Source organism: Dendronephthya gigantea, unplaced genomic scaffold, assembly GCF_004324835.1.
Source record: "Dendronephthya gigantea isolate DGI-Jeju-01 unplaced genomic scaffold, DenGig_1.0 000419F, whole genome shotgun sequence".
In the NCBI taxonomy this organism is placed as follows: domain Eukaryota; kingdom Metazoa; phylum Cnidaria; class Anthozoa; order Malacalcyonacea; family Nephtheidae; genus Dendronephthya; species Dendronephthya gigantea.
The window spans coordinates 22,693-32,550 of NW_021163429.1; the positions used below are offsets into that span (position 1 = coordinate 22,693).

The window sequence follows — 9,858 nt, forward strand, 5'->3', positions numbered from 1 at the left end:
GACACTTTCCGAATTTGCTCGAGTGCACGCAGAACAATAGCTTGGAGACGAGTCGGGCGATGTAATCTATTTTACGTGTGACGGATTTCATTGCCCGAGAATAAATTCGGGACTGAGTGTGGATTGCATCCAACAAAATTAGATCGTGTTAACAGACCTTGAGAATTGCTGGTTTTTATTTCTCTGAGAGGTGGGTGAATGGGTTGCTCTCCGTTGCTCCTGTATATATGATGGCCCATGGCTGCATAGTTCTTCGTTAACACTCCTACCCCGAACAACCAGGCAGAAATATTGCTGTTCAGGTATTCATGTAGTTTCAACGCGAAAATCTAATCATTGGTTCACAATTGTGCATTTCTGTATCGCTATCAAAGAGAAAACTTTGAATAACTTTAAAATTTAAAAGTTTAATTTTTTTTTCTGAATAAGTATTCGGCAATCTTTTGACACCTCATCAAACACATCTGACAGCTGGGAAACGGCCGTTTCGTGGCTTGAAGCAAACACAAGGTTATTATTATTCAGAAGATTGGTTTTTGCCGTGTGCAAACCTAAATTTGAAGCATATAGTATTGAGAATTGCGCCTAAGTCTTAACAATATCTGCGCTGTATAATTTCACCCGCCTATTCGAGATAGTCTGTGTTTATTTCGGTGCAAATTGTCAGTCAAATTAATCACAGCAACCCAGACACCTCGCAAATTATCAGTTATCAAAATCAAGTGTGAAATGGTCCGTGCTATCAAAATATCATATTTAACCGGTACCAAAGACAGTGCACTTTAACTCTTTATCAGTAAAAGCACATTCGTGCAATCTCTAGAAGTAAAACGTGCTCAAATCTTTGCAGGAAAAAAATTAATTTACAAAATTCAAGTGCAAACAAATCAAGCATTGTTATGATACAGATCACAGGCAAATATTTAGGTAACCAATGAAGTTAAAAGACAATATGCCGGCTTTTTCGATAGAGTAAATCTTTCTTTTTGTCAGTTTTATGATAGGAGAAACGTATCGTCAATTTTTAAAGTGTATTGTTTAAAACTCGAGGCCTCGAATGCCTCAATGAATATGTATATTAATGATGCATTGTTGACAAGAAGATTGTATTTCTGAAGAAGAAACTAAGCATGCACGCGTGTTTGTTCAACAAGAATCGTGTAGTTAGGTTAGATCAGCCTAAGGTTGTATATATATAGTTGCTATGAAACAGTCCACGCGACTTGAGTATTTAGTTTTATAAAGCCCCGTCCAATCGTCCGGATATTTTAAAAAACAGAGGTTTTTTATTCGTTTTTTTTTTGCCTTGCGGTAAAAAGTGAAACCCGTTTTTTGCAATCGAAAAGATTACGTGTTGACGGGTAAAGTCCGTTTTCCACTGGGCGAATTTGTTGGCGCGACGCGAAGCGATATCTGAAATTCGGAGTCGTGATTGGTCAGCCAAAAAAGTTCGTTGCGAATAGCGTTTACGCTAGCCAATCACGTTGAAGAACTTGTAGTTCGCGCGATTAAATTCGCCCAATGGAAAATGGGCTTAAAAAGGTTTTTGAATTCGATGACGTCAGCAATCGGGCCCAGTCTATAACGCAGCGTGTCTCGAACAGTGAACTTTAATAAGACTGGAACGATAACTCAACAATAAAAACTAGTCATTGGATGAAGCCGATTTGAATATAATTTGCTGATTAAGGCGGGAGCCGCGCGAGCAAATCAAGCCTTCAAAGGAACTAGGGAGAGTGAGAATTCCGTAAAAATCGTATTTTTTGGCAAAAAATTGCCAGAAAAATGCAATTTTTATTTGACCACTTCAACTTTAAACAAACAACGAATTTACCCTTTTTGGATAGACCTAAGTAATCCGCATCATCTTACTGTAAAAACCGGCGAGGTACCAGCTTTGTACTTGAAATATTTAAAGAATTTGAACGGGCCGAAAAAAAACTTCGCCTTCAACTCGAAAAAAAAATAGGTTTGCACCTTTTCACGTTCATAAAACTTGTTTTTTAGTAAAATCTAAGTTTCAATGCTTGTTTTAAGCTTTTATTCATGATCAGATGAGATGGATTTGTGTATAAAAACCGGCGTTGTTTTGCTGGTGTAATTTCAACTCTTGGCCTTCATGGCGGCCATCAGTGCTGGCTTCAAAGATGGCGGCCAAGTTATCGTTCCAGTCTTTTTAGAGTTCACTGGTCTCGAACCCCTCATGATGAGAAACCAAAATTTCTTTGCTGTTTTACTTGCGCCTGTTTCATGAATCATGGAGTCAAAAATCCCTGTGTTACAATCGCTCAAATTGACCCGCATATAGCGAACGAGATTTGCTAACGCGACGCGAATTCACCGTTTTTTGCAGGGAATAAATTCAATTTTTGAAGGAGCCCGTGTGAGAGCTATGTCAAAAAATGCTATCCTTCACTAATTATCAAGAATACCATAACATGATCAAATTTAGTTGCTTTTGAGAACTCAAAAATTCGTAAAAATCATCCTCGCTTGACCGGGGCTTTACTCAAAGCCGCGTTTGTTAACATCTCTCATTTTTTTCTGCATTAAAGGCCCCTTTTACACTTGCGATTTTTGCTGAGATTCTATCTGCGATTTTCCTCTTTTGACAGATGTGAATGAGTAATTAGTTACGAATGTTCCGATCGATAAGAGCTCTTATTTAAACATCAGTAACTAATTCACTCGTTCACATCTACCAAAGAAGAAAATCGCAACATACAATCGCAGTGTGTGAACGGGTTTTAAATGCTTAAGTGTTCTGGTCAGAACGGGCGAATGGCATGCTTTAAAAAAAATTAAAAAATCTTTGCGTTTAAAAAAATCTGAATACGTTTTGAGGACGGGCCTTAGTTATCTTCACATCTTACAGTCTAGGTACCAGACTCGTGGCGGAGACCCTTCGCCGCCTTGATTTCCGGCAACTGTTCTGTCGCGTATATTCTTTCTTCGGAAAGCGTTTGAAACTTTAAAACCCAAAATCTGCCGACGAATTTGCATTCTTTCGCACTACCGACTTGTTATGATCACCTTATCGCTGCATTTGACGGTTCAGAAAATTGGCGGCAAAATATTCAGGTGAAAACAATATCTTAAATTTGCCGCCATCTTGGTTCCGGCGGTAAAATGGCGATCTAATTCTGCTATTTGTAATCAAAGTTATCAAACGCGCCGTGAGCCGAATTTTTATCGTTGTTTATTAGCTGTCAACGATAACGTTACTTTAACTTCTAATCCTCTACTAAACGTTACGTTCATCCACTTGCAGGTTAGTTGAAATCGTCCTATAATTCAACAACTCGCTTTATGAGTTACAATTGACCTAATAAAATGATTGCGTGACGCGTTACGATCGGCTATTGTCAACGGAGCCATTCACGGGTGATTATCAACGTAATATTCTGTATATTCTTACATTTGTAACATTCACTGCACACTTTCGCCAGTAGGGTGTTTCCTGAATAAAATTAGCCAACAATGAAATGCGTATGTTTTGACTAGCCAGTTCCACAGTTAATGGCATACTCATGTTTGGAGACTAAATAAAAGTACAATACAACTCATTAACTATGTTATTGCCCGGGTTTATGCCAAAAATGGTTCCTTTCTCGTCACATGTGAATTGTATTTTAGCCAAATTTACCAATGGCATTCGTCTTGCTAAGCTAAGCTCCACAACCTTGACTTGAAAAATATGTTAATTATAAGATTGCTATTGGTTTGTCTGTGCAAAATTCAATAGACATGTGATGAGAAAGGAACAATCTTTTGCATAAATCTACCTCAACATAGTTAATGAGTTGTATTGTAGTTTTATGTGGTCGCCAAATCATCTATATTCTTTTAACTGTGCCAGTTCTAATGAGTTGAAACTGTCACTCAAATTATCGCTGCATATTCAATCAAAACATAAAGTTGAGTAGGTGTGAACTCCTTTTGCCTTTGGCTGCGTTAGGAACGATAAAACTTCGGCGCGTTTTCCCCGTTCAAAATATCATCTGGAAGGTCTTCATTTTGCTGCAGGTTTTCTGACAGATAAGAACGCGTTTGATTGCAAATAGCAGTATTGATAATGATCGCTTCCCCGTTCAAAATATCATCTGGAAGGTCTTCATTTTGCTGCAGGTTTTCTGACAGATAAGAACGCGTTTGATTGCAAATAGCAGTATTGATAATGATCGCTTCCCCGTTCAAAATATCATCTGGAAGGTCTTCATTTTGCTGCAGGTTTTCTGACAGATAAGAACGCCTGCAAACATGCTAAGTTTGCTTCCCCGGCGAGAAACATTGTCTTAAAACTAAAATTTTCGACTTCATGGTGTCTGGTAATTTGTATATTGAAGTCCGTGTGCAAACGAACGGTTTATTGATATTTTGAACTTCTATACTTTTTAAAATATTATGTGTTGTCTGAATATCCAACACTATTAGGTTCGCTACGCCTTTAAATCATATGAACTTTGGGTTTCTTTTGAGAAAAATTCAAAACTGTTGTGAAATTTGAGCAAGTTTTACATCAGAGCCTGACAGAGGACCTCACTTGTTGTCATGAGCAGAGCTAAAGCGTAAGCACTGTTGTCTACCTTCACTTAAAATCGTCCTACAATTCAACAACTCGTTTTACGAGTTACAATCCACTTTATAAAACAATATTTGACTTTGTGGTAAAATTTATTGGATGAGAGTTATAAGCAATCGCAAATAAATACATTAATGAGTTTAACAACGAATCATTCTGGGGTCGGTTGTATCAAGCCCATTTAGCTTAAGTGGTGGATAAGTTCAAAAGTAAACAACACTCTTACAACTCTCTTGAATGAGTCAACTTGAATATTATGCATTGAATATGTAGTTGTAAACAGTATCTTTGTATGAAGGTGAAAACATTTAGTTTGCTTCTTGTATAAAACGATAGACTTACTTTCTTTTTTGAACTTACCAACGTTTAAGCTAAATGGGCTTGATATAACCGCCCCCAGAAGAACATTAGCTAAGTTTAGCCATTAATTTCATTTAGCAGTAACTCAAAGCACACGTCATATTCGCGCCAAAATTAGCGGTTGTTTGCTTACGTCATTTGGCCAAACTCGGATTCGTTGGGCCGTGAACTGCACTCAATAACCTGGAATACGAGTTTTGCATCATAATGACGTACGTAAACAAACAGCTCTCTATTGATTAATGCAAACGCCTTCCAAATGCTACGTTACCAAAATTGACGGTGGCTGCCAGCAACCAGGAATCTAAACTCAAGCATTTTTTTACTAGAACCAAGTCCTTTTACAACGTGCAATCTACACGCGTAAAAACGCTCAGGTTGATGCAAGTTGATATAAACAGGATGGAGCAATGTTGTGCTGCCCACACTGTTCAGAGTTGTTATCAATATTGAACAATATTGTTGAAACTGAATCGGGTGTAACAATATTGTTCAATATTGATAACAACTCTGAACAATGTGGGCAGCACAACATTGCTCCATCCTGTTTATATCAACTTGCATCAACCTGAGCGTTTTTAGGCGGCGTGTAGGGTCGTAGCTAGACGCCTAATTGGACGGTGTATATTCGTATATTCATGTTTACATATCATAGGAACAATAGCCTACAAAAGAAATCTGTCTGGCATAAGACGAATATATGAATCATATACACACCCCAACAAAGTTTCTAGCTGCGGCCTTGTGCAATCACGCAAGAAACGACGAATTGAAAGGGAATGGCGATCGTGGATTAACCCAACAGTACGTTGCTTCCGGTAATTAGCCCCAGTGCTTTCAATCAAAGCGTTGGCATGTAATGCCCGCAAAGCATTGTGGATAGATAGATGCGCTTCTCTCAAAGCTAGAGACTACCTGAATCCGGGAGGGAAACTGGAGGTTTGAATATTGAGATGTATATTCATATATTTTCTCTTACGCCGGGCTGATTTCTGTTAAAAGCTTTTGTTCCTATGTTATGTAAACATGAATATCTGTATATGCACCCCACCCCCCCCGGCCGCAATAATTTGGTTTAGTTACCCCCCTGATAACTGATAGTTCAAACCCTAACGGTCGATTCTACAAAACCCCTTATATATCCTACGATGTACTGTGACAATCTACACTCGATCACCCGTTGTGATCCACCCTTGTCAAACCCAGACTAAAAAGGAACTCCTCTTTTGGGCTGCCAAAGGTGCCCTTTCTGCTAGTGTTGTTAAAGTCATTCCTTTTCTCAAACGCACGCATGCGCCTCGTCTTCACGTTCAAAAAGTCTGGACTTTTGGCACACTTTTCGCCACCGCGCACGCGCAAGTCTTCGTGATTTTCAGCGCCCGCGTTCTCGCTCTGCTTTTGCTCAGCGGTCTTGTCATCGCGTGCCAGCGACTTGGTACCGAATGTAAGTTGGGTCACATTCTTAGTGTCTTTTATCGTATTGTATCCCAAATTACCCTCTGCGGGCAAATGCGCAAATCTTGATGACGTCATTGGCTTCGTAGGCGATGACGTAATTGGTTTATGGTCTCTCTCGAATTGTAACCATGGCAACACGTGCGTAAAGATGGGAAAATCCCGCCTTCGCGGCTCAGGATAATAATTCAACCTTTCGAGGTAAAAATTATCGTACTGAGGATAAAACGGCGGCCGGTGAACGATTGGGTAGTATTCCCCGGGATAGTTTACCGGATAAGGAAAGGGGTGTTCATGTGACCAATTTCCGTAACGTGATTGGCTGGTTGGCACGCGCCTTTTCTCCGGGACATGAAATGCGGATTTGTTGGTCGGATTAAGTTTTTTGTCGTCGCTAACTCGTTGAAGCGTGTTCGTCTCGCTATGTGGGAACTTGCACCCACCCGGCGGTTGATACTGGAGAGTGTCTAATGCCGATAGGGGCTTTTTCTCCGTCGTTTCTTTCCTGTCGCTGTGACCTTCGTCCATTTTGAAATTTGGTTGAATATTGAGGACGTTGTTCAGGGCTTTTTCGTAAACCTCGGCAAGGCTAAAAATGAAAGAAAGATTTCAGATTATATCTTTTTGGATACTAACTACACTAGACCACCAAGTTTGAGATATATTTTCTCAGGTAGTTCAGACACAAACCACGACAGCTTATTGTAGAATACTACCTACACTGGACCACCACGTTTGAGATATCTTTCTCAGGTAGTTCATGCAAACACAAACCACAACAGCTTATTGTAGAATACTACCTACACTGGACCACCACGTTTGAGATATCTTTCTCAGGTAGTTAGACACAAACCACGGCAGCTTATTGTAGAGTACTACCTACACTGAACCACCACGTTTGAGATATCTTTCTCAGGTAGTTCAGACAGAAACCACGACAGCTTATTGTAGAATACTACCTACACTGAACCACCATGCACGTTTGAGATATCTTTCTCAGGTAGTTCAGACAAACCACGGCAGCTTATTGTAGAATACTACCTACACTGGACCACAACGTTTGAGATATCTTTCTCAGGTAGTTCAGACACAAACCACAGCAGCATGCAAATTGGCTCACTTTTTTTTCCAGCTTAAAGCCAGGCGAATCTCAAGGAAATCATTTAAAAAAATTGCTTGCATAATATATCTTACTTAACATTGAAAGTTTTGCCAAAATGTCACCGGCAAGTTAAAAAAAAATCATTTTGTTCATTAATTTTTTATTGCACAAATAAAAGCATTTTTCAATTGCTGGCAAAACAGCCCACGCGGATTTTGAAGGAGGTTTTCGCCCAGTGACACTGTGAATTAACGAACATGCGTTGAATGTTTAACACGGAAGTTTATAACTGAAAGGCGTTCACGAAATGAAATATATCTTCCTTCAAAGTGCCGACCCCAATGTTAAATATTATTCAATTAGATGTATAATTCTGTCTATAAACAATGATTTATTAATTATTCAGGCGCTTCCAATCTCAAAATACGTTGTAGAATATTTGTATTCTAATTTTACCTTTTCAATTGCAACCTTGATATCTATACTTTGTCAACAATAGTTCGCTATTTCTGAGGCATTTGAAGCATGTATTTTTTCGTCGAAAATACGTTCTCTATCGTTGGACATGCAGGATTATATGTGTCCAAAGAGATTAATTTATTTTCAAAGCCATGGCATTTCAAGTATAATATATTATTATATATTTCGTCCGATTTGGAAATCGGCTAAATTTTCATCCAATTCAGGCTATAAAAAATGCCCGATACCTTTATCGCTAGGATTGTTTTACTTTATACTCACTCCAAACCGGCGTTCGTAAAGCCAAAGGAAAACTCTACAACATGCATTATATATAAGGATATCGACTTATTTATTTTACCTTCCGCTAAATGACGAACCATTTCTTTCGTTCGGGACTTCGGGAACTTTCAAATCATCCGCGAAATTCTTTCTACGCGAAGCGGCTGCCGTAAATGGTTGTGTTTGTCTGTAAATATTGTAGTGAAAACGATCGTCGTAATTTAGAGACGGATTGCCGTCGTGAGGCCGCTTGAAGGCCATTCTTCCCTCCATGAGTTCGCCGGGTTTTTATATCAACTCTTGGCTTCGCTGTAAAGTGTAAACGTGACAAATTAACGTTCTTACGTTCATATTATTCAAAAGATAGCACGATACAAAAAGGTTTTATTAATCTTAAAGTAAATAACAATTTGAACAGTTGAAGTTCAAGGCAAAACCTTTGACAGAAACATGGCACTTGAAAATCTCATAAAATACTGCACGGGCTTTCTCAATTATTTGCCGACTATTTGAAATCTACCTCACGAAAATACTGCTGTTGTAAACGCCACATCGAAATTTAAAGTTTTTTATCGTTATAAATAGTTAACATGGTTAATTGTCAGTTCGAAGTTTTCCTATCGGCATATTGTTTATAATATTTATCGAATATATCTTGCCATCAATACAGCTGAACAATCTTTAATGTCTTGAATAACGAGCTCAAAAAGTTAGCTACACTTTAAACTTACCTTCGATGTTCGATTTCCAAAAAGAACTTTGTGAATCCTTGCGGAAAATCCGTTTCTTTGGCCGTTTCAAGCTTTTTACACTGCTTCGAAATAGTTGTACTTTATTAATATATTAGGTCTAATCACTTACAAAACAAAGGGAATATATTTATATCGAAATTTGCTCGATTATCCCAAAGTTTCCCGGACAAGAATCGCGTTCGATTTCCTCGTTAGAATGTTGCGAAAACTGTCGCAAATCGCCTCGGAGCGGAAGTGAACTAACCGAGTTGTTTTTGTTACTTTTTAATGTTATTTTAAAGAAACTACGACCGTTCAATTGCCTTGTGTATATTGTTTAGTAATGAGCAGGTGTTTTTTGTATAACTTGGCCCGGTGTCGCTCTAAGGAGATTCGTATTGTCTGAATAAATTACAACGCTAACAAGGCAGATGGTCGATCGAGGAGCTGTGTGTGCTGATCTTCGCTCACTGTTTATACACTGGAACGCGTTTACCTGCCACTGACCTGGAATACAACTGAATGTTGCCAGTTTTTGGACCGGTGATTAACTGGAACGCTTGCCACTGATCTAACAAAGCAGATGGCTTAGGATGGCGAAGGCGCCCGTGTGAGCTGATCTTAGCAACTGTTTATAAACTGGAACGCTTTCCTGCCACTGAGCTAACATGGATTCTGATCCTGGTAACTGTTAATACACTGGAACGCGTTTTCCTGCCATTGACCTGGAATACAACTGAATGTTGGCTGTTTTTGGACCTGTGACCTCGGCTACGCCTCGTGTTTTACAAGCTTCTCTCGTATTCTCCCAACATTCCCCCATCGTGCATTATTACACCATAAAGGCACGCGACTCATTTTTTAATTCTTAAGGAACGCGTTTGCCT

General features: G+C 39.0%; 1 protein-coding gene across 1 annotated transcript; it reads right to left on the bottom strand.

Annotated features, from left to right (window-relative positions):
• Window positions 1-5,533: 5,533 nt before the first annotated feature.
• Window positions 5,534-9,674, bottom strand: LOC114543216. The gene is made up of 3 exons (XM_028562300.1): window positions 8,972-9,674; window positions 8,320-8,549; window positions 5,534-6,986 (listed from the first exon to the last, which is right to left on the bottom strand). The coding sequence occupies exons 2-3, from the start codon at window positions 8,511-8,513 to the stop codon at window positions 6,116-6,118; spliced, it is 1,065 nt and encodes a 354-aa protein (XP_028418101.1). The 5' UTR covers window positions 8,514-8,549; window positions 8,972-9,674; the 3' UTR covers window positions 5,534-6,115.
• Window positions 9,675-9,858: the final 184 nt, after the last annotated feature.